This window comes from Theropithecus gelada, chromosome 9, assembly GCF_003255815.1.
Source record: "Theropithecus gelada isolate Dixy chromosome 9, Tgel_1.0, whole genome shotgun sequence".
In the NCBI taxonomy this organism is placed as follows: Eukaryota; Metazoa; Chordata; class Mammalia; order Primates; family Cercopithecidae; genus Theropithecus; species Theropithecus gelada.
In genome coordinates, this window is record NC_037677.1 from 111,772,249 (window position 1) to 111,797,414 (window position 25,166).

The following is a 25,166-nucleotide window of genomic DNA, read 5'->3' on the forward strand; positions in this document are numbered from 1 at the left end:
TTTGTAGTTTTAGTAGAGATGGGGTTTCACCATGTTGGCCAGGCTGGTTTTGAACTCCTGACCTCAAGTGATCCACTTGCCTCAGACTTTCAAAGTGCTGGGATTATAGTCGTGAGCCACCATGCCCAGCCTATCTTGATTACTTTTGCTTTGCAGTAAGTTTTTGAGAAATGTGAGTACTCCAGTTTTGTTCTTTTACAAGAATGTTCTGATGTTCTGCATCCCTTGCAATTTCATATGAATTTTGGAATCAATTTGTCAGTTTCTACAAAGAAGCCAGCTGAGATTTTGATAGGGATATGTTGAATCTGAGATCAATTTGGAGAGTATTATCCTCTTAATCAATTTAGAGAGTATTATCTTAACAATGTTAAGTCTTCAGACCCATAAACATGGGATGTTTTTTCATTTATTTATATCTTTAAAAAATTTATTTAAACAGTGTTTTGTAATTTTCAGAGTATAAGTTTTGGACTTCCTTTATTAAATTTATTCATAAATATTTTATTCTTTTGGATGCTTTTGTCAATGTAATTATTTTCCCAGTTTCATTTTGGGTTGTTCATTGCAAGTGTATAGAAATGCAATTTACTTTTTGTACGTTGATCTTATGTTCTGTAATATTGCTGATTCATTTATTAGCTCTAAGTGGTTTTTTTTAATTTTTAAGGACTTTTCTATATACAAGATCAGATCATCTGCAAATAGAAATATTTTACTTCTTCTTTCCAAGCTGGATGTCTTTATTTAGTTTTTGCTCTAGCTGGAACATCCAGTATAAAGTTGAATATAAATGGCAAAAGCAGGCATGCTCATCTTGTTCCTGACCTTAGGGAAATGTATCTAGTCTTTCACTGTTAGGTATAATGTTAGCTGTGGGTTTCCTTAAATATCTTTTGTCAGGTTGGAAAATTTTTTTTCTATTTCTAATTTGTTGAAATAATGATAATTTACATCATTTATTTCCATCATATACATTTGAAATAATTTGTATAATTTAAAAGTTCTACAAGGATTTACCAAAGGTGAACTGAAGGCATGTGGTGTCTGTCCATAGCCATTAGAAATGGTAACAGAGGTGTACTCTATGTGATGCACAAATGTGATATGCCTTTTTGGTGAAGAGCACTTGACGAAAACAGTGCATAACTGAGAATAGCACAAAGCAGTACAAGGAGATGGTAAAATTCAAACGTAACCACTGGGGACTCAGATGATTCGAATATTGAAAAGACTATGAGTAACATTAATCAGCAACTTAGTTTGTTACTTTTCAGTTATATGGGAGGAGTACATTATTCTTTGTTATAGGACTACCTCACCCATAAATTTTAAGTTCTTGATTAGCTTATTGTGTTTTCCATTCTTAAAGCCGTAGTTTAGTGTTCTCTTCCTGTATGATAATTAAAAGTATACTTAATTGAGTATATAAAGTAATAGTTAAAAAATATATTTTAAAGTAGCTTTTTGAAAGCTTTGCTCTTCCCCCCTTTTTGTATATAAAAGCATTAGTTGTCATTATTCATGTGTTCTTATTACTTTTTACAAATAAGAACAATGCCTTATGCATGTTGTGAGCAATTACTAAAATTTTATGTAAATTTAACCTTTATTTTTAATTAATATGTTTTAAGATATAACATTATTTTGTCTATTAATATATGTATTTTAATTTACAGGAAAACATCTTTATGTATGGAGGCAGAATTGAAACAAATGATGGCAATGTCACAGATGAATTATGGGTTTTTAACATACATAGTCAGTCATGGAGTACAAAAACTCCTACTGTTCTTGGACATGGTCAGCAGTATGCTGTGGAGGGACATTCCGCACATATTATGGAGTTGGATAGTAGAGATGTTGTCATGATCATAATATTTGGATATTCTGCAATATATGGTTATACAAGCAGCATACAGGAATACCATATCTGTGAGTTACTTAAAAATTGTAATTTCTTTATTGATTGGGAATGTTTTTCTCTTTAATAAAATCTTCATATTAATTTAGTCAAAATGGTGAGTTATTTGAGATTGAAATTATAAGCTGAGAATTGGTAATTTTTAATATAAACTTTTTTGATTATGTTATATTTTGTTCTTTAATATTTAAGGTTACCTTTCTAACCAAATGAGGGGAAATATTACATAATAGTCTCATTTTCTAAGATTTGTGAATTTTTAAAAAAATATGTGAAATTCCAGTAGGTGGTGCTATTTCTTTGGATTTTATTTATGAACCAAGCAATGAAACTATCCCAATCTCTTTACTATGCATTGCATGATTTCAAGATTTTTCATTTTTAGCATTCTATTTCTAATCTTACTGTTATATCTTTATGTATGTATTACTTCTTTAAAGTCAGCTTCTCAAGGATAGTCTGCTGGCTTCTACAAGAGATTATTATCTGTTACTTGAAGGTGAAGGTGACTAGGGCAATCTGCATGTGAGTTTCTCTACTGTACCTTTACTCCTTTTTGTTTTTCTGGTACTTAATTTTTTTGAATTATTTATAACATTTTTTAAAACAGTGGTAACCTTTTTTATTGTTTTTAGTTTGTTTACAAATATATACCCCATGGTGGTTATTCAGATTCAAGAAAATAATTCTTCTCTGGCTCTGGCCAGTATTATGAACTCAAATTCTTGGCTCTTTTGTGTATGGACAACTATATATACAACTATTTAGAGTCCTTGTTCAGACTTAATGAGAAAACTCGTTTCCTGACCGAGACTCCCCTTCAAAATATTCCACTGTTTCCCTTGCAGTCCTTTCAAGTGATGGCTGTTTTTGTTTACATATTCTCAGTACAGCTGGGTTGAAGGTGGGTTACATATCCCCTTTACTTCTTGTTGCCATTTTCACTCTATTCTCAATTCCTCCTCCTTTAAATTGCCTGGCTTTGACTCTTACATCATCAGAATATAACACCTATTACTTCACCTTCCTGCACTCATCTTTTGCTCTCAGATGGCTGTGTTTTATTTCTTGAGGATTTTAGTTTCTGGCTTACTGTCACTGTGTCCAGAATACATAAGGCAGATATTTTTATGTTGTAAATATGCACTTAAGTACTTCTCCTACCTGGCCTTTCAATTTCTTGATCTAACAAAAGATTTTGTTTTCCATCCTCCTTGAGCCACTCTCTCCATTGTTACGTTCCAGACCTTGTTATTCCAGTACAATGAGTCCATAATTTCCATTTGAAATATCTTACTTTTCAAGTACCACAGATCTCTCCAGCTTACTATTTCTAGTGCCCACACTCTGATAATTCTTTGACCTTACCAGAGCCTTTAGTCTGTTGAGACTATCAGTTCTTCCACTCTCTCACTCTTTTTTGTCCATATTTCTAACCCTACCTTTTTTATCTGTACTTCTAACCCTACCCATACTTCTAAACCTACCCAGCTTTAAATTTCGTAATTACCATTCTCAAGTTGTTTTTTTTTAAATGATGTCTGGTACTTACTTAGCTGTAAGTTTATAATTACTCATGTCAAGTTGGCCCTTAATGACATCTGAAACTTTTGCCAGTCTAGCTTGGTCTCTCTCCCAGCTCTCCTGGATGACTATTTCATACCTTTTCCTCTCTCCTCAAGTTTCAGACACTTCCTTCTCTATCATCACTCTCAATTGATGACCTTAGTTCTTATTTTGCTGAGAAAATAGAAGTAATCAGAGGAGAATGGCTATTGATGGGAACACATTGGAGGGTGATGGTTAATAAGCAATGCTACGTTGAATACGCTTGCTTACATACATTATTGTCATAACAAACTTATGATAATGTTGAGGCAGACGTGTGGCTGAGTTATTCCAACTTTTGAATCAGTTAACAGATGTTCTATGTAGAAAGACAATTTTCTGATTTTGCTATTAATTTTTGGTTTTATAGTGCTCAGGAAATGTTGGTATTATTTCTACTTTTTAAATTTATTCAAATTTTCTTTGTGGCTCAGTTTTCATAAATATTTGATAGGCACTTGAGAAGAAGATAAATCCAATAATATCAAGGTATGGAGTTTGATATTATTTATTTATAATATTGACTTTAGTGATTATATTGTTAGGCCTTCTATTACTGACTTAGTATTTTTTGTTCTTGATCTATCTTGCTGTGAAAGTTGAAGTAAAATTTTAAAGTGTTAGTCTGTTTTTCCTATTTCTCCTTATATATTCTGGAATTTATGTTTTATAGAAGTTGCTGTTACAGATATTAATAACTGTTATGTGTTTATTGTAAATTGTATTACTTAATATTATAAAGTGATTTGTTGTTTAATGTTTTCTTGACCTGAATTCTACCTCATCCATTATTAATATTGCCGTTGTTTTGTTTTTTTGTTCAGTCTTTTCCTAGTATACTTTTGCTCATCCCTTTATGGTTATGATTGTTTAGTGTTTTAGAATCACTTTTTAAAAAAAATGTATTTCTTGTATATGAGAGAGTTGAATTTTGCTTTGTGATTCCTTTTTTTTGGTAAATTTCCTGTGCATGTCTTGTATTTTCAAAAGTAATTCTTGCCTTTTTTGTTGATTTGTTTTTAATTATACCTCTTCACACGTTTAGGGCTCTCCTTCCCCTTACTTTGTTTTATTTTTTTGTGGGATGGGTATGGTAAGTTTTGAGATCTGCTTCCATTAGTTTCCTCTATGCTACTTGTTTCTCATCACCCTTTCAGCAATTTTGTGGCTGCTTCTGTTTAGCTCTTTTGGTTGCACTTGATGTTTGTACATTCATACCTAATCTGGACTTTATGAGGATTTTTTTTTTTTTTTACCCTTATAATTTCTCTGGAAATGTAATTTTCTTTTCCTTTCACTTCATCCACTTTCCCCATGTTTTCCTTTTGTTATCTATTTCTTTTTCCAGGGAGGATGGGGGAGATTCAGAACTAAACTGTCACCATATTTGTCCTTGAAACACAGGTTTTGACTTTTGAAATTTTATAATGAGTACTTAACTTAGTCTAAAGTTAAGCAATACTCTTATTCTTTGATTAGCCTCCAATTTATAGGATACTGTTTTCCAGTGTTTTAGTTATTTTTGTTTTGTTTCAAACACGATGATATAATGCTATCATTTTATATTATAAATAAATTAAACAGTAAGTATTACATTTACTTACAGGGGTCAGCAAAAGGCATCTATAAAGGACCAGATAGTAAATTTCTTAGGCTTTATTGGTCATACAATCTCTGTCACAACTAATTAACTCTGCCTTGTAGCATGAAAGTTGCCATAGGCAATACATAAACAAATGGGCATGGTTATGTTCAATAAAAATTTTATTTACAAAAACAGGTGGTGGGCTAGATTTAGCCTTTGGGCCTTACTTTGCCTACACCTGCTCTTAAGAGAGAGAGAGTATGCTTCTAGGGCCCTAGCAACCCTGATCCAACTTAAATTGAAATTTGGCATATAATTTTTTTTGGACATTTTATATAGGGAAAATTCATGCCCCAAAGTAGCGTGATATCTAGTAAATGGCCCAGAGTTCCCAGGGGGAACAGTTGTTTTGTTTATGTGGAACCAAGGCTGAAATAGATGCTATCTTTCTGCCTCCACGGAGCATATTTTTAAAAACTCACTTTTTCATTGAGGATGTACATCTTCAAGGATCTTGACTTTATATATATAGATACTCTCTAATCTTATACCTACATGGGCCCACCTTCAGTGTTGGCCATTAAAATGGAATCTCTAGGCCACCTGATTAGTATATGTCATCCTTACTGAATATAGTTTATAATTCACAGTTTGCCGAATATATTTCATGTACTTCATAGTTTCCTTTATTGAATGTTCGTCCCATTCAGCCATCAGACGTAATGGTGGTTATGCTTTCCGAGGGTGGCCAGGAAAGCACGATGGGTTTATTCTGATCAACTATTAGTGATAAATATTAATATAGGTTGTTAGCTGATATATTCATCTGCTGGTAGATTTTTGTTTGATTTGGGATAATCTGATTACAGAATGCCAATTCAGGTTTAGATAATCTAAACATATTTTTATATTGAGTTTCTTTTGGCTTATTCTACAACCAAAATATTGTATCTAAATAAATTTATCAGCAGGGTATTTTTGGCTTGATTTTTGTCTTACTAACTGTGTTACTTGTCAGGCATACTTAAGAATGTAGTGTAAGATGAAAATGGGAAGAATACATTATTGATGAGTTTTATAAGAATAATAGATAAGCCATGAGCAGTTTAACATTCTGTGAATTATCGAAGTACAAAGCAAAACCCAACAAATTTCTTGTAAAATTATTTCTTAGTAGAAAAATTAATATATTACTTTACTTATCCGTAATGCATTTTGAATTTGCTGCTTACATGTTGAAAGTTAGTGGTGTCATAAGATAATCTATAGCACTTTCAAAGAAAAGAGTACAAAAGGATGGGTAAATGTAGTTTAAAGATGCTGTCAGAATAATTAAGTTCACTACAGAAAAGTGCTGCTTTAGGGAATGATACTATATTAAGTAGGGCTGCTTTGAATATAAGGAGGGGGTGATTTATTATCTTAGTTATAAGGTAAATGCTTGTTATCTCCACAGAGACTAGTTTTTTGTGTTTTTCCTTTTTTTTTTTTTTTTTAGAACTACTATGCTGTGATGCTAGTTTAGCCTCTTCTTCCTGACTGATTTTAATGGTATTAGCTACCCAAATGCAGGTTGGATTTACTTTAAATATCCTTACATGTTTGAAGTTTCTAGAAAATTAAGAACCTAAATGTTTTTGTATTAAAAAACAGATTATCTTTTTAACTAGTATTGTGGGGAAGGTAACTGAAAAGTAAGCCAAAAATATAGCAGGGTAATTCATGAAAACAGGGTATTTTACTAGATTAAAAATTTACTCTGAAATATATTCTGATGAAGGATATTGATTTCACCATAATGTAGACATTTTAAAAAGAGATAAACTTTCACTTAATATACCTCAAAATGATCACTTATTCAACTTTTAATAACATTGCAAATAGTTGTGAGGTATTGCTGGTTCTGTACCAGTACTATGAAATATCCTTGGAGATTTTGTCATAATCTGATCTAGAACAAAGAAACCATCTGATTTACTTATCTTTAATTATGTTAGTTTGAGCATTACACATTAACATTAAAATAATCTAAGATACTAGAGAATACTTTCTAACTGTTGAGACTGTAGATATCTATAGCTGTTTATGGCATTGACATCACTGTTTCATGTGTTTTAGGGTATCTTTTGAGCTAAGGAGTATCTCCAAACATTGGATTGAGTTTGTGGCTTATAGGAGTACATTTCTGATTCTATTTGATTCTAGGAACATGCAGTAATGGATATCAGCAAATGGTGCATCAGGCATTTAGCGTTATCTTTGCAGGACTTATTTCTAGCACAGGCATACATATAATAAACATAATAAGCATGCATATGATTTGTTGGTAGATAATACGTTTTTTAGAAATAGAGCAAGGCAAGGCAGTTGAAACTACTAGGGGTGGGAGGTGGCTACATTTTAAAATAGGAAGGCCGGGATAGGCCTCAATGAGAAAGTGAATTTTGAGCAAAGACTTAAAGGAATGAAGGAGTTTGCTGTATAGATATCTGGGAGAATGGTGTTCCTTGGAAGTGGGAACAGCTAGTACAAAGACTGTAAGGTGAGAACATGTTTGGCATGTTTAAGGGATAATATGGAGTCTAGAGAAGAGTGAGAGCAGGAGAATAAAACTTAAGCGATGAGATTAGAAAAGTAATAAGGAGCTAGATCACCAGGTTTTTGTATGGCCTTTGTCTTTCATCTGAGTGAAATGGGGAAACACTGCAAGATTTTGATCAGAGCAAATGAGATAATTTTTATGTGAATTGTTTTGGCTGCATGTTGTAAATAAACTTTATGGAAGAAAGAACAGGAAGAGGATAGTTAGGAAATTGTTAACGGGAATCTGGTCCAAAAATGATGGTGAGAATTAGTTGATTTGTTTGATTTTTTAAAAAAGTAGAGCCAATAGTATTTGCTGAGGGTTTAGGTGTAGAGTATGAGATAAAAGAGAGAAACCAAGGGTGATTGCAAAATTTTTGGCCTGAGCAGCTGGAAAGATGAAATTGCCATCAACTGATATGTAGAAGATTGTGAAGCAGGTTTGGGGCGAAGGTGTTTTGAAGATGAGAAGTTGAGTTTGGACATGTTGTACTTGAGATAGCCACTAGATGTCAAAGAGAAAATGTCAAGCAGACAGTTGGATGTATATGCTGCTACAGGTGCTCTTTTTTTTTTTTTTTTTAAATTTATATTCTTTTTCTAAGAAGTTTTAGAGCAGGAATTCTGCAGTATACCTCCTTGTGTGTATACTTTCTACTAAAGTACCATATTCTTACTGGAGTCCTAGAGAGAACGGTTTGGGCTGAAGGTGTACATTTGGGAGTTCTTGGGAGTTCTTAAAGCCAAGAGACTAGATCAGATCACTAATGAAGTGGTTGTAAATAAAAAGGAGAATAAAAGGATTGAGCTATAGGGTCCCCAAATAATAAGAGGTAGGGGAGAAAAGGAAGATAAGCAAGGAACAGTACGGTGAAGTGTAAGCCAAGTGCAGAAATAATATGAAGTGAGAAAGTAATCAACGGAGCCACATTCTGCTGATGCTTCAAGCACGATGATTACTAAGGACTGATCATTGAATTTAGCACTGTGCAGTCATTGGTGATCTTGACAGGAACAGTTTCGGTGTATTGGTGGGATGAAAGTCTCACAATATTGGATTTAATAGGGAATGAGAGGAGTAGAAGTGGAAATGATGGGTGGAGCCAGCTTTTTCAAGGAAATGTGTTTGAAAAGGAAAGCACAAAGTGAGCAGAAACTGTCAAGAAATGTAGGATCCTTTTTAGCTTGGATTTTTACAGAAGCAGACAATGAGACAAAGATTTCAGTGAAATAATTTTATTTGAGAAAGTGTAGGTAACACTGTTAGGGGAGTTGAGAAGCGATACGAGGATGAGAAGGCAGCCATTTAAGGGTCTAGGCTATAATTGACACATAATCTCTGAAATTTTCTTCTTTAACTATTAACCCTGTCAGTTGATGTGTCCCATGGACTATGTCTCCAAAACCCACCCATTCTTAGTAGAGAACCCACCCATTTTTAGTAGAAATGGGGTTTTTCCATGCCTGTCTCGCAATCCTGAGCTCAAGTGATCTGCCTGTTTTGACATCCCAAAGTTCTGAGATTACAAAGTACTGTGTCATCCAGTGTGGCTTGATTAATATGAAAATGTTTATAGAGGTAAGACAACAGAATACTTAAGAAAATAGCTTGTGTGAAGCATACACAAAGAAATCTGGAAGGGAGCTGTGCCTTTTTTTTTTTTTTTTGAGACAGAGTCTGACTCTGTCACAGGGGCTGGAATGCAGTGGCACTATCTCAGCTCACTGAAGCCTCTGCCTCCTGGGTTCAAGTGATCCTCCCACCTCAGCCTCCCAAGTGGTTGGGATTATAGGCATGCACCACTACACCCAGCTAATTTTTGTATTTTTAGTAGAGATGGGGTTTCGCCATGCCTGTCTCGAACTCCTGAGCTGAAGTGATCTGCCTGCTTCGACCTCCCAAAGTGTTGGGAGTACAGGCATGAGCCACTGTGCCTGGCCAAGGAAGGGAACTTTTTTGTGAGAGCATCCTAGAGTACAGCTTCTAAAAGTGATGTCGGGTTATCAAGTGCTTAGGTGTGACAGTGACAACAAGATTTATGTTCAAAATTATTGGAAAAATCCAGAAAATGTATAATGAAGGAATCAGCTTGCAGTAAAGGTTCTACATGCTTTTGTTTGTCACAGAGTGGAAGTGGCCTTCATAATTGTATAGTGATGAAAAGACTTGTTAATCCACAGCTTTATTTCCTGCATTTTTCATTTTCTGGAAGATGTTTTATTTTCCTCTAAGCTCCTGTGTCCTTTTGTTTTTAAATGAATATGACATGTTACAGTTTGAGTATGTCCCCTCCAAAATTCATGTTGAAACCTAATCCCCAGTGTGGTAGTATTAAGAGGTGGGGCTTTTTGGGATGTAATTAAGTCAGGATGACTCTGCTGTCATGAATGGATTAGTGCCTTACAAAAAGTGCTGGAGGGAGCTAGCTGGGTCCCTTTTGCCTTCCATGCTTCCATCATGTGAGGACACAGCATTCTTCCCCTCTGGAGGACATAGCAAACAAGACACCATCTTGAAGCAGAGCGTAGCTCTCAGCAGACACCAAATCTGCCAGCACCTTGATTTTGAAATTCCTAGTTTCTGGACTGTTAGAAATAAATTTCCATTGTTTATTAATTACATATATGCTGTTTTATATGGGTACTCTCTTTTTTTTCTAAAAAAAATTATGTTCTTTTTCTAAGAAGTTTTAGAGCAGGAATTCTGCAACATACCTCCTGTGTGTATACTTTCTAGTAAAGGGCCATATATTAAATGCTTGATAAATATTTGTGGATGAATAAATAGGGTTTTCAGCATACTTTCCTTAAAAGTGTGAATCTGTGTTTCACACTTTGTTTTTAGTATATTAACCAACTTATTTAAATTGTGTACTATACATAATTATTATTCTCCTTCTAGTGGTAACTCATAATATGCTGTGCTTGATGTTCTCCATTTGTCTCTCCACATCCACCTTTTATTTTTTTCCATCCTGTTTCCATGCCTTCTGGCTTCCAGGTAGGCTGAGCCAGTGATGGTAGATCTGATGGTGGGAGATGAGTGGAGTTGAGGTATTTTATTCCACCAACTTTCTCCCTGCTGGATAACCTTGGGTTAGTTGTGTTGCTCTATTGAAGGCCGAACTGTCAGGTGTCTTCATATAGCTATTCTCTAGGAATTCTGGAAACACTCCCTCCTCTTGCTTTTTTAAGGCCAATGGGTGGTAAAGGCTTCCTGTTGTGGTAGGTCTCAGGATATTGCCCTGGTCATACCTTTATAAATAGCCTTTTATTAGATACTTTATAATTATTTTGAGCACATTGTTTATTTCCTGTCAGAACCCTGGCTGATATAGTAGCTACTATTGACTTTTTAGAGATTCAAATATAACTTTTGACCAAAATGATCCTTAATATGTTCTTATTCTGGAAGTTGAGAGGAAGAAGTGTCTTGTGAGAGGATTTCACACTTTATAAGTGGAGAAAAATGTTGGCAGAAGTATAAACATTTCAGAATAGCACGGAATTAGGTCCTTCACTCCATTTCTACTATGCTTATTCTTGAATTTTTAAATTTTAATATCACATGGTCATCTTTAATGTTGCATTTTCTCTTAATGCTAAAGATTGATATATTTATCATCTTTCAAGAGTAGCTGTTCTAATTTTTTAATACGCAGCACCCTTATTTATGTATGTCTTCCTGTTTATTAAAGAAAATCTTTTTGTTGTATATTCTTTTAAATTTCTTTTTGAATTATGCTAACTCAGACTCAACTTTTGTTGGTTATTATGCTATCAACGTAGAAGTAATTGTATCTTACTAGCAAAATACCCCTGAAGTGTATTTGATGGGAGGATATTTATTTTTTAAAAAGCCCATTTGCTGTATTCCTTTAAGTTTTCTCTTTAAAATCATGTTCATTTAAAAAAAATGTTGAATTTTTTGTTTTCAACTTTCCATTATTCTGAAATCCAGAAATTCTTATTGTATATTTGTTTTTAAAAGTAGCTTTATCACATATACATGCGCATATCATCCAATTTGCTTGTATTTGACCTTTATAAAAAGGTCGTATTTATGCCATTTTCTCAGGCTTTCTTTGATTTTGTTTACTACGATTATTACCAAGATTCATCTATGTCATTATATATTGCTGCAATTAACTTCTTTATATTTAGTATTTTATTCGTTGTATAACTCTACCACAATTTATTTACCCATTTCCTTGCTTTTGAGCTTTTCGGTTTGGTACCTGGTAAAATATATCCACCGTAGCCATTTTGAGACATATCCTGATAAACTATTGCATTTTAAGAGGTGAAGAAAAGAATCCTTAGGATTTTCCAGCAGAAAGATGAAATATCTTACAAGCAAGAGATTAGACTAGTATCAGATTTTTCAAAAACAACATACAGATCAAAGCAACCATGGAACAAAATTTTCAAGAGACTTAAGAAAGTATAGACCAAGGGTTTTATGTCTTGCCAAATTGTACCTCAGGTGTCAAGGCTATCAAAAATAATTTTGAACATAGAAAAACTCAGTTAATACTGTATGTGTGTGCCCTTACCTGAGAAATTTATATACTAGGGTAGAAGTGTGCAGATGTTTTTAGGTAAGGATTCAGATAATAAGTAATTTAGGCTTTGTACCCTGCTAAGTTCTGTTGACTCTGTTGTCACTACTCAGTTCTTCCACTGAAACTGTATACAAACAGTATAAATTGCATAAAAGGGTGAGTGTGGCTATGTCCAATAAAACCTGATTTACAAAAGCAATTGGTGGAGTTAATGGGCTGTAATTTTCCAATCCCTGTCCTGGAGAATGAGCTTCATCTAATGAACAGATAAATGGGAACACTTCAGGTAAAAGATTGTTGGAAAACATTTCACATACTTAATTTTAGAGCTAAGACTAAAATAACGGTGGGAATATGGGTAGACAACTAAGTGTGTAAATGTTACACGTTCTGTCCAAGTAGAAACAATGCAGTTAAAAATGAGAGAAGGGAGAGGAAAGGGGAAATCAAAGATAAGAACATTGACAGCTGCATATGTAATAGATAGGAATCAAAAGATGCCATTTAACACTTGATATCCCATCAAGGTCTGTTGGACCCAATTTTAGTTTTCAGTTTGTTTTCTGAGCAGACCTACCTATTTGTGAAGACTATTATTTTATACATTTTATTTTTTCTTAGAAGTCTTTCAAAGAACAAAGAGAACATTTACTTGTTAAAAAAATCAGAATAAAATGTTCTGGCTGTAATTACCCGATGGGTCTGTTGCATTCTTTTAATTAAAAATCTAAGATACACTGTAGAATTTAAATGTTGTTATTTTCTATGTTCTGAAGCATTTTGCTATTTATCATTTTAGGAACTACTTCATTGCTTATCAGTTATTTCCAACTATGCTAAAAATTAACAATAAAACAAGCTTTTTAGAAAGATGATGCCACAGTGAAAAAAACTGTCATCCTTTAGTTGTATTATTTTAGTGCCCAAAGTATTTTAATTCCTTTAAAGAAGGCATACAAGAAGACAAAGTACCATCATTGTAGCCCACTTTTATTTTTTGTTGAACACAGTTGAGAATTTAGAATTTTTCATTTTCTGCCCATACTAGTAAAAAGTTGAAAGATCTTTCACAGTTATTAGACAAAGAAGAAGATGAATGCAGAGAGACAAATAACAATGCAAAGAGACAGCACACTGTAAACTCTGGTGATAGTGTAATTGATCATTTACTTAAATCTCAGACCATGGATCTTCCGGAAATGATATCCTAAATGAATTTTTTGAAATTCAAAGATTCAATGAGTGAACAATATGGTTTCATTTTTTATTATGTTTATATGCCCCAACACTTCTTTAATACAAAGAGGTTTGCTATATTTAAATTCTTTTTGGAATCTGCAAAAGGTAGTTTTTGACTTACACTTTTTTATTGTGTAAATTCCTTATAACATGATGTGATAAAGCAACTAAAAGGAGCCATTGAACCATGATAAATGCTGATGACTATTGTTCTAGGTATACTGAGGATTAAAACTGACAGAACAGATAATAAAATTAGGTAAGAAAGATGAGAATTAAGGGCACTATGCAAGGTATATGCACAAAGGAAAACACTGTAACAAAGATAGAAATGTTCTTACATACCAAAAGAAATAAAAGCAAATATCAAATAGGAAAAAAAACTCAGAAAAATGCGTTATAATACACACAGTAATTGTAACATAAAATTCTGTGACAGAGTTGAGATTCACCATAATATCAGTACATGGGAATGGGATTAACTTGCTTATTAAAACAAAACATTTCAACTTGCTGCATAAAACAAAACCCAAATCTATGCATTATTTAGGAGACATTTATAACATATTGATTCAGAAACGATGAAAATGAACAGATAAGGATTTCATAGGTGAATGATTACAATAAGACAGTAGGGAATATCGAAACATTATACGAGACAAGAATACCTTATAATTACTAAAACCCACAATTCACCAAATTGATATCATATGTATTAGAAGAATTTACCTATATACCAGACAACCCAGCAACCACCTATAGAAAACAGAAACCACAGGCAGTAAAGAGAAACAGTGTCACTTCAGTACAAAACAGGTCCATCATTATTGTCAATACATGACAAGATAAAAATAAGAAAATACCTTAAAAAATCTAAACAATGTAACTAATAAAGTTGAAGTTAAGGATGTATATCGAACAATACAGCCTGATTATAGAGAATGTTATCTTTTCAAGTGCACATGGAAAACCCACAAAAATTGACTGACTATATAAAAAATTAGTCGTTTCCCAAGAATGGAAGTATTGAAAATGAACACCTGAATATTAAATAAAATCTTTCTGTTGGGTGAATGGGGAAATACAAGGAAAAATTACAGAATTTCTGAAAAGTAGTGATGGTAAAAGCAACACATATAAAAATTTATGGGATACATTTAGAGCAGTTATCAGAAGTATATTTATAATATTAAACAACTATATTAATATGAATGAAAATAAATGCACCACATTCCCAATTCAAAAAGCTAGAAAAAAAATAGCTAAAACAACAAATAAAGACTTTTGCGTACCTTTTTACGTAACTAGGAAAATAAAAATAAGAGCTGAAATTAATGATGTAAGAACAGAAAAATAGATTAATTTTTTTGAAAAAAAAAAAGACAAGCCAGCAGTTCATTTAATCAAGAAATGAGAGAGCAAGCACAAATGCACAAAAGAAGAAATGACAAGGGAGAATGAATATTGATAGGATATTAAAATAATAAACTATCTTGTACACCAATGCAGTTAAATCTGAAAATGTTGAAGAAATGAATTATTTCATAGAAAGTAGCAATTTTCCAAATTGAACCCAATAAATATAGAAAGTTTACATAAAACACTTTCCATAGAAAAAGTGGAGAAAGCACCAGGCCTAGATGATACCACAGAATAAATTTAGCAAAATCTTAATAGCAGGATAGTCTCAATGCTGTGTAGGTTGTTTCAGAGAATAAAAAAGGAAGGAAAACTTCCAAATTTGTTTTACAAGGGAAGTATAACATTACCACTTAAACCCACTACACAGAAATAGAAAATTTACATATCTATATGATTAAAAATTAAATAAAACCTTTCCCCCTCAAATATCAACACAAAATTCTAAATAAAATGAATACTCCAACACATTCTTGTCTTAATGTGTGTGGAGTTTTATTAATATATTTTATAATAACCATCCTTGGATGCCTGGTTATATATCCCACTTAATAATAAAATACACATTAATAGATAAGGATCATTAATTAAGTGGGATATATAACCAGGCATCCAAGGATTACTATTATGAAATATATTAATAAAACTCACTATACTAGTAGGTCAAAGAAGAAAAATGATGTGATTATTTCCATTGTTATTAAATCACATTTCTAATAAAAACACTTGAGAAAATGGGAATAGATGGCTACTATATGAACATAATAAATATGTTTCAATCCCAAAGCTAGCATCTTATACTTCATAATGGAAAAAAGCATTTCTATTGACTTCAAGAGCAAAACAAGGGTGCGCACTATCTCCAGTGCAAGGTTTTATACACACACACACACACACACAAAACTATGCATATAACTATATATACACAACTATATATATACACACTAACTATGAAGTAGTAATATATATACATGTGCTACTTTTTGTGTAAGGGAAGTAAAATATAGTTATGCATGCTTATTTGAGCAAAAATGAACACAGGAAAGATAAACCAGAAAACAAATATGTTGGTTATTTACAAGTGGTGGTAGAGAATGGTATGGTAAATATATTATATGAAAGTATATTTACCTGTGTTTACTCTTTTAAAAAGTAGTCTTGACTTTTAGAAGCATTGATTTTTAGAAGCATATTAATCATTTACATATTGAACAATTAAATAAAAAAGGAAGAAAAAAATAAAACAATGTAAGCTGAAACAAATGAACCCAACTGTGTTTCAAATGAATAGGATAATCATTCTGAAAGTGGGTGAACAGAACTAATGCAAGTGATTTTTGAACACAGTATTTGACTATATGCTCTCAGACTAGGTGTAGATGTGAGGAAGGACTGTAAACAAATCTTTCAGGTTTGTTTTTTGAAGGTGTAGGTGAAGCAATTCTGAAATTGTTTTAGATATATTTTTAGACTGAAAAATAAGTAAATGTATTGTTTTTGGGAACCAGAGTTCTCCATGTGGAAGATGAGACTGGCAGATATGAAATGGGGAAGTCAAGGAAGAATCCTGCCCTGGATGGATTGCAATAGGAGGTATCAGTATGAGTTTATGGTTACTTAGATAAATAGATACATAGATGTGTAGATGCATAAATAAATAGGTTAATACATAGTTGTAGATTCTTCTGAAAGGCCCCAGAAGCTAAGACACCCCAGTAGTCATGAGTACACAGAACACTCATATTCCCAGATCTGGTTTGTAATATTTCCTATGAAAAGGAAGCAGGGCTCCTTGGAGGACTTGCTTATTCTATGAGTGAGAGAAGGAAAGTAAAGATAAGCTGAGTATATCTTGTTATATCAAATTAAGGAAAGGCTCAAGAAAATGATGGGTCATGTCAAAAGAACACAGGAGTCACCTTCTAGGGGATCCCATTGGTAAAACATGGGACAATTTGAGCATTAAAATAATTTAGGAATGAAGTGCATTAAAAACTATTGAAAATATAGGAATGCATAAACTTACACTGAGAGCAGACAGGTACAAATACAGAGAAGGGAAGCCTCTACATAGAGTGCAGACTGTCATAGCTGGAGTTGAAAAATCATTTTGCAAAAGTCGTAGTAAAAGTTGGTATGGGAAAGAATCGTCAATGGATGTTAATTCTGTGGGAGTGGGTATGAAGTTTTTTAATGAGATGTGCATGGCATTTAAGTCTCCCCTATAGATTGCTGATAAGGTGCAGGAGAAAAATCGTAACTACACAGTAGAGAAACCTGTCAATAACTTGTCTGAGTGATCAAAATTAACATCACAAACTAAGGGGAATTGGACACTATGTGCCTTTGCATATAATACCTACAGAAAGAGACATTACATGTGGTAGAGTTCTGAAAACCAGTTCTGTAAAAGTTCAAATAGTAAATATTTTGAACTTGGTAGACTATGCAGTTTCTGTCTCATCTATTCAATTCTGCCATTACAGGGTGACAGCAAGCCATAGATAAGTAACTGAGTGAACAGAACAAAGAGGCGTTTTATGGAAAGGGGGAAAATGTTCACAAATTAAACATCTGATAAGAGGTTAATATCCAAAATATATAAACAACTTAAAACAACCTGATTAAAAAATTGGCAAAGGATCTAAGTAGACATTTCTCAAAGAAGACATACAAATGATAAGAAACGCTGGCAAGGTTGTGGAGAAAAGGGAGCCCTCATACATTATTGGTGGGAACGTAAATTAGTACAACCACGATGGAGAACAGTTTGGAGGTTCCTCAAAAAAACTAAAAATAGAGTTACTAAATGACCCAGAAATCTCACTGCTAGATACATACCCAAAAGAAAGAAGATCATTATAGTGAAGAGATACCTACACTCCCATGTTTGTTGCAGTACTACTCATCATAGCCAAGATTTGGAAGCAACGTAAGTGTCCATCAACAGAGGAATGGATAAAGAAAAAATGGTACATATATACAATGGAGTACCATTCAGCCATAAAAAAGAATGCAACCCTGTCATTTGCAACATGGATGGAACTGGAAATCATTAAGTGAAATAAGCCAGGCACAGAAAGAAAACTGCATGTTCTCACTTATTTGTGGGAGCTACAAATAAAAAACTCATGGAGATAGTAGAATGATGGTTACTAGAGGCTGGGAAGGGTCGTTGGTGGGGATGTGAGGATGATTAATGGGTGAAAAAATATATATAGAATGAGTAAAGTCTAGTATTTGATAGCACAACAGTAACTAGTCAACAACAGTTTATTGTACATTTTAAAATAATACAGTAGAATTGGATTGTTTGTAACAAAGAAATGAATAAATGTTTGATGTGATTATTATGCAATGTATGTTTGTTTCAAAACATCTCATGGAACCCATAAATATATACATCTGTGTAACCGTAAAAATTAAAAATAAAAAAATTTATAAAGCAAAAGATAAAAATGGCCAACAGGTGTATGAAAAAAATGCTCAATATTACTAGTCATCAGGGAAATGCATATTAAAACTACAATTATCTATGACCTATCCCCTCACACCTGTTAGAATGGCTATAAAAGAGACAAAAGATAGCAGGTATTGGTGAGGATGTGGAAAACAGGGAGTCCTTGTACACTATTGGTGGGAATAATTTTTTTTTCTTTTTTTTCTTTTTTTTTTTTTTTCTTTTTAAAAAAATGAGCGGCAGAGTAGGTTTGACCCCACAGGACATAGCTTGCCAACCCCCACCTTACAGTATTGTGACTAGGAATGCCTAACCTGAAGCTAATCGTGAAGCAATATCACAAACTTCAGATAAAGAATATGCCATCTAAAAAGAGGGACGGTTGGCTTTATTCTTCAAAAATATCCATGTTTTGGGAGAGAAAGAAGGGTTGAAAAATTGTTCCGGATTAAAGGAAGCTTACAAGACATGACAACTGGTTGTTGACCACTGGTGCACAACATGGTGACAACAAATGCATGAGAACTGGTGATTCCAGACTGGATTCTGTGCTGGATGAAAAATTAAAAAACGCTATGAAGGACATTATGTACTCAGTTCACAAAATTAAAATGTATAGATACATTAAAGTATTGTACAAATGTTAACTTTCTTAAAGGTGATAACTGCAATATGGTTATGTATAATAGAAAGGGTGCTTTTTTTTTTTTTTTTTTTTTGGGGAGAGACAGAGTCTTCCTCTGTAGCCTAGGCTGGAGTGATCTTGGCTCACTGCAGCCTTCGCTTCCCGGGTTCAAGTGATTCTCCTGCCTCAGTCTCCTGAGTAGCTGGGACTACAGACGCGCGCCAGCGCGCCCGGTTTATTTTTTTTTAATTTTTAGTAGAGATGGGGTTTCACCATGCTAACTAGGATGGTCTTGGTCTCCTGACCTTGAGATCCACCCACCTCGGTCTCCCAAAGTGCTGGGATTATAGGCAGTGGAGCCACCGCACCCAGCCTGTTCTTAAGAAATACATACCAAAGTATTAGGGGCAATAAGAATGATGTATACAACTGGGAGAGAGGGAGAGGCAAAGGGCGGGGAAGGGGGAGGAGAGGGGAAGGGGAAGGGAGGGAGAGGGAGAAAGGGAGAGGAAGGAAGAGAGAGAGGGAGAATGAACTAATGATAAATGGGAAAAATGTTGACACTTAGGGAATCTGAATGACAGGTATATGTGTATGGGGAGTTCTTTGGCTATTCTTGCACTTTTGAAATTATTTGCAAATAAAATGCAAAAATAGAAGAAGTAGATACATGTTTTTTCATATTTGGTTATGTGGAATATATATTTAAGTGAAGATTTTCAGAATTCCCTTGAATTTGCTGTGGCAGTAAAGGAAATGTCAGTTTGTCCTTTTTTGTTATACTTAGAATTATGGCTTTTGGGGAATCTACAAATCTCAGAGGGGAATTATGTGGATGGTTTTACTAACTTGGACCATAAAGCTCTTCTGGGTTGGTCCTGAGGGAAATTTATTTCACTTTCGGTTAGCAATACCTCATAAACTTTCTAAGAATCTCAATGTGAGTCTCAAGGTGAGTATAATATTAATGTTTTGCTTTAGTATTTTTCATGTTTTAAGAATTTTGGAGGTATAGTTGGGAAGCCATTATTAATGTCATTTAATGTTAACTTTTTTTCCTTTTGATCTAAAAATCATTAGATTTTTTCAGAAAGGTAGTTTTTAAATTAAATTTAGTGATACTATGAGTTTCTCCTCTGCTCTTAATATCACATGTTTTTAAAAATTCTGTGGTGAATTTTAAGTGTAGATTGGGCATTGATTTTTAGCACACTGGTGTCTGAAAATAGATCCATAGAACAGATGTATTAAGTGATGGGAAATAGGAGTTTTTAATAGGAGAAATCTCCAGTTTAAAAACAGTTCAATCATAGGAATCACAAAAAGCAAAATTTTGTTGTATGTTGCAATTAGGCTTGGCATTTGTGGTAGAGTTTCATTTGTGCAGACCTTTTTAGGAATAATTAAGTAAAATAAAACAGTATCAATATAATGAGTAAAATACAGTTATGCCATGCATAATATTTCAGTTAATCACAGACTGAATATATGATGGAGGTCTCATAAGATTATGCTGGAACTGAAAAATTGCTATCCCTGGAGATGATGTAGCTGTCAAAATGTGGTAGTGCAATGCACTACTCATGTGTTTGAGGTGATGTTGGTGTAAAGAAACCTATTTCACTGCCAGTCATACAGAAGTATGGCACATACAATTATCTATAGTACATAATATTTGATGCTGATAATAACTACGTTAGTGATTTATGTGTTTGCTTTTTATTGTTACTTTAGAGTGTACTCCTCCTACTTACAAGAAAAAAAAACCTGTAAAATAGCCTTAGGCAGGAAGTATTCCAGAAGAAGGCATTATTATCATAGGAGATGAGAGCTCCATGCATATGAATGCCCCTGAAGACCTCCCAGTGGGACAAGATGTGGAGGTGGAAGACAGTGATGTTGATGATCCTGACTTTGTGTAGGCCTATGCTAATGTGTGTGTGTCTTTGTTTTTAGCAAAAAACTCAAAAATATAAAATACAAAATTAAAAAATAGGAAAAAGCTTATATAATAAGGATATAAGGGAAAAAATTTTTATAGCTGTAAAATATGTTTGTGTTTTAGGCTGTTATTACAGAAGGATCAAAAAGTTAAAACATTAAAAAGTTTATAAGTAAAAATTTATAGTAAGCTAAGGTTAATTTATTATTGAAAGGAGAAAAATATTTTAAAAATAAATTTAGTGTTGACTAAGTATACAGTGATTATAAATTCTATAGTAGTATACAGTAATGTCCTAGGCCTTCACATTCACTCACCACTTACCCATTGACTCATCCAGAGCAACTTCTAGTCCTGCAAGCTTCATTCATGGTAAGTGTCCTATACAGGTATACCATTTTTAATTTTTTGCACCATGCTTTTACTATAGCTTTTCTATATGTTTAGCTACACGAATACCATTGTGTTCTAATTAGCTACAGTATTCAGTACAACAACATGCTATACGGGTTTTTCGTTCAGGAGCAATAGGCTATACCACACAGCCTATGTATGTAGTAGGCTATACCATTTAGGTTTGTAGAAGTATACTCTGTGATGTTCACATAGTGATGAAATTGCTTAACAGTGCATTTCTCAGAACGTATCCTTGTTGTTAAGGAACACATGACTATCATTTTAGCAAACTGTTTTGCCAGTGTGACAAAGGCTCCAATTAAAATTGTATACATTTTTTTTTTTACTTACTAAATGTTTTTAGTTTTACTAAGTGAATTATTAAACCATATGCTTTTAAACTATTCAGGAACTATAAAATACATATCTTTGAAAATTTGCATTGACTATATTAAAAAGTTTTAATGTGCATTCATATTCAGAAAATTCTCATTTTTCTGTATCTGCTTAATATTCTTTCATTGATGGACATATCAGTGCCTTAAAAAGCAGCCATTCTTTTATTTTATATATTTTAGACATTTTATTTGTTTGGAAGAAATATGCACTCCCTGTAATTTGTACTTATTTTACAACATTTTTTATTTTTGATTATTATGGGCACATAATAGTTGTATATGTTTATGAGATACATGTGATGTTTTGATAGAGGCATACAATGTGTAATGATCACATCAGGGTAATTGGGATATCTATCACTTCAACCCGTTATTATTTCTTTGTGTTAGGAACATTTCAGTTCTACTTCTTTAGTTATTTACTGCTTTTGCACCAACCTAATAAAAATATACAATAAATTATTGTTAACTGTAGTCACCCTATTTTGCTACCAAATACTAGCTCTTATTCATTCTGTCTGTATTTTTGTACACATTAACCAGCCTCACTTTGTCCCCTGCTCTCTGCTACCTTTCCCAGCTTCTAGTAACTATCATTCCACTCTTTATATCCGTAAATTCAACTATTTTTAGCTTCCACATATAAGTGAGAACGTGTGATATTTGTCTGTGTCTGGTTTATTTCACTTAACAGTGCCCTTCAGTTTCATCCGTGTGGTTGCAGATGACAGGATTTCATTAATTTTTTATGGTTAAATAATGTTCCATTGTGTATATGTACAGCATTTTCTTTATCCGTTCATCTGTTGATGTACGCTTAGGTTGCTTTCATAGCTTTGCTATTGTGAATAGTGCTGCAATAAACATGGGAATACAGATAACTCTTTGATATACAGATTTTCTTTCTTTTGGATATATATCCAGCAGTGGTATTGCTGGATCATGTGGTAGTTCTATTTTTAGTTTTTTAGGAACCCCAAACTGTTCTTCATAGTGGTTGTACTAATTTATATTATCACCCGCAGTGTATGAGGATTCTCCTTTCTCCACATCCTTACCAGCATTATTGCCTGTCTTTTGGATAAAAGCCATTTTAACTGGAGTGAGATGATATCTCATTATAATTTTGATTTGTATTTATCTGATGATTAGTATTTTTTCCTATACCTGTTTGCCACTTTTATATTGATATGATTAGGCTTTGTGTCCCTACCGAAATCTCAATTGAATTGTAATCCCCATATTCTCCACAATCCCCACGTATCAAGGGAGAGACCAGGTAGAGGTAATTACATCATGGGAGCAGCTTCCCGCATGCTGTTCTCATTATATATATAATGAGTGAGTTCTCATGAGATCTGATGGTTTTGTAAGTATTTCGTAGTTCCTCCTGTGTTCATTATTCTCCCTGCCACCATTTGAAGAAGGTGCCTTCCTTCCCCTTCACCTTCCACCATGATTGCAAGTTCCCTGAGGCCTCCTCAGCCATGCTGAACTGTGCGTCAATTAAACCCCTTTCCTTTATAAATTACTCAGTCTTGGGCAGTTCTTAATAGCAGTGTGAAAACGGGCTAATAACATATGTTGTCTTTTGAGAAAAGTTCCATTCAGATCTTTTGTCTATTTAAAAATAAGATCCTTTTCCCCTTTTCAGTTGTTTGACAATTTTGTATATTCTGGTTATTAATCCCTTGTCAGAGGGTACTTTGAAAATATTTTCTCTCATTCTGCGGGTTGTCTCTTCACTGTGTTGATTGTTTCCTTTGCTGTGCAGAAGACTTTTTTAGCTTGATGCAATGCATTTGCCCATTTTTTGCTTTGGTTACCTGTGCCTTTGAGGTTATACTCAAGAAATCTGCCCAGACCAATGTCCTGGAGTGTTTCTCCAGTGTTTTCTTCTAGTATTTTCATAGTTTCACGTGTTAGATGTAAGTCTTTAATCCATTTTGATTTTATTTTCGTATATGGTGAGAGATAGGGGTCTAGCTTCATTCTTCTGTGTACGGATATCCAGTTTTCCCAGAACCATTTATTGAAGAGACTGTCCTTTCCTCAATGTATGTTCTTGACACCCTTGTAAAAAACAAGTTGACTGTAAATGTGTGAATTTATTTCTGGAGTCTCTATTCTGTTCCATTGGTCTATATTTCTGTTCTTATGCCAGTACAATGCTGTTTTGACTACTATGGCTTTGTAATATAATTTCAAGTCCAGTAATGTGATGCCTCCTGTTTTGTTCTTTTTGCTCAGGATGGCTTTGGCTATTCTGGGTCTTTTGTGGTTTCATATAAATTTTAGGATTATTTTATTTCTGTGAAGAATGTTGTTAGTATTTTGATAGGCAATCATGCTGTTAATGTTTAATCTATAGATCCTTTGGGTAGTTTGGACATTTTAACAATATTTTTCCAATCCGTGAACGTGGGATATTTCCATTTTTTGTGTGTTCTCTTCAATTTCTTTCATCAGTGTCTTATAATTTTAATTGTAGAGATCTTTCACTTCTTTGGTTAATTCCCAGACATTTTATTTTAATTGTAGCTATTTTAAATAGGATTACTTTTTTTTTGGTTTCTTTTTTAGATTGTTCACTGTTGCCATATAGAAATGCTACTGTTTTTTTGTCCTTGATTTTGTATCCCTGCAACATTACTGGATATGTTTATCAGTTCCAATAGTTTTTGGAGTCTTTAGGTTTTCTAAATATAAGATCATATAATCTAGAAACAAGGAAAAACTCGATTTCCTCCTTTCTAATTAGGATGTCCTTTATTTCTTTCTCTTGTCTAATTGCTGTAGCTAGGACATCCAGTACTATGTTGAATAAAAGTGACGAAAGGATCCTGTCATATTCCAGATATTAGAGGAAAGGCTTTCAGTTTTTCCCCATTTATTACGATACTAGCTGTGGGTTTGTTGTATATGGCTTTTAATCTGTTGAAGTATGTTTCTTCTGTACCCAGTTTTTTAGTTTTTGTAGTGATGGGATTTTGAATTATTGAATGCATTTTGGCATGAATTGAAATGGTCATACGATTTTTGCTCTTCATTCTGTTGACACCTTCAGGTACTAGGTTTTTGTTTGATGGGAGACGTTTCATCAGTGCTTCCATCTTGCTATGTGTTATTGACCTACTCAGGTTTTGAATTTCTCCATGATTTAATCTTGGTATGTTGCAAGTAATTTATCTGTTTCTTCTGTTATACAGTTTATTGGCACTTTGTCTCCTAATAGTCTCTCACGATTCTTTGATTTTCTGTGGTATCCCTTGTAATGTCTCCTTTTTCATCTCTGATTTTCTTTATTTAGTTCTTCTCTATTTTTTCTTTGTCTGATAAAAGATTTGTCTATATTATTTATCATTTCAAAAATAAACTTTTCATTTTATTGACCTTTGTATTTTTTTATTATTGATTAAATT

At 33.4% G+C, this 25,166-nt stretch overlaps 1 protein-coding gene across 1 annotated transcript in view; it reads left to right on the top strand.

Moving 5' to 3' along the window:
- ATRNL1 (attractin like 1) overlaps positions 1 to 25,166 on the top strand; it is an 831,601-nt gene that overhangs the window by 67,199 nt on the left and 739,236 nt on the right. Inside the window, exon 8 of the mRNA XM_025396530.1 lies at positions 1,680 to 1,935. Within this exon, the coding sequence (XP_025252315.1) occupies positions 1,680 to 1,935 (256 nt within the window). The remainder of the gene's footprint in view (positions 1 to 1,679; positions 1,936 to 25,166) is intronic.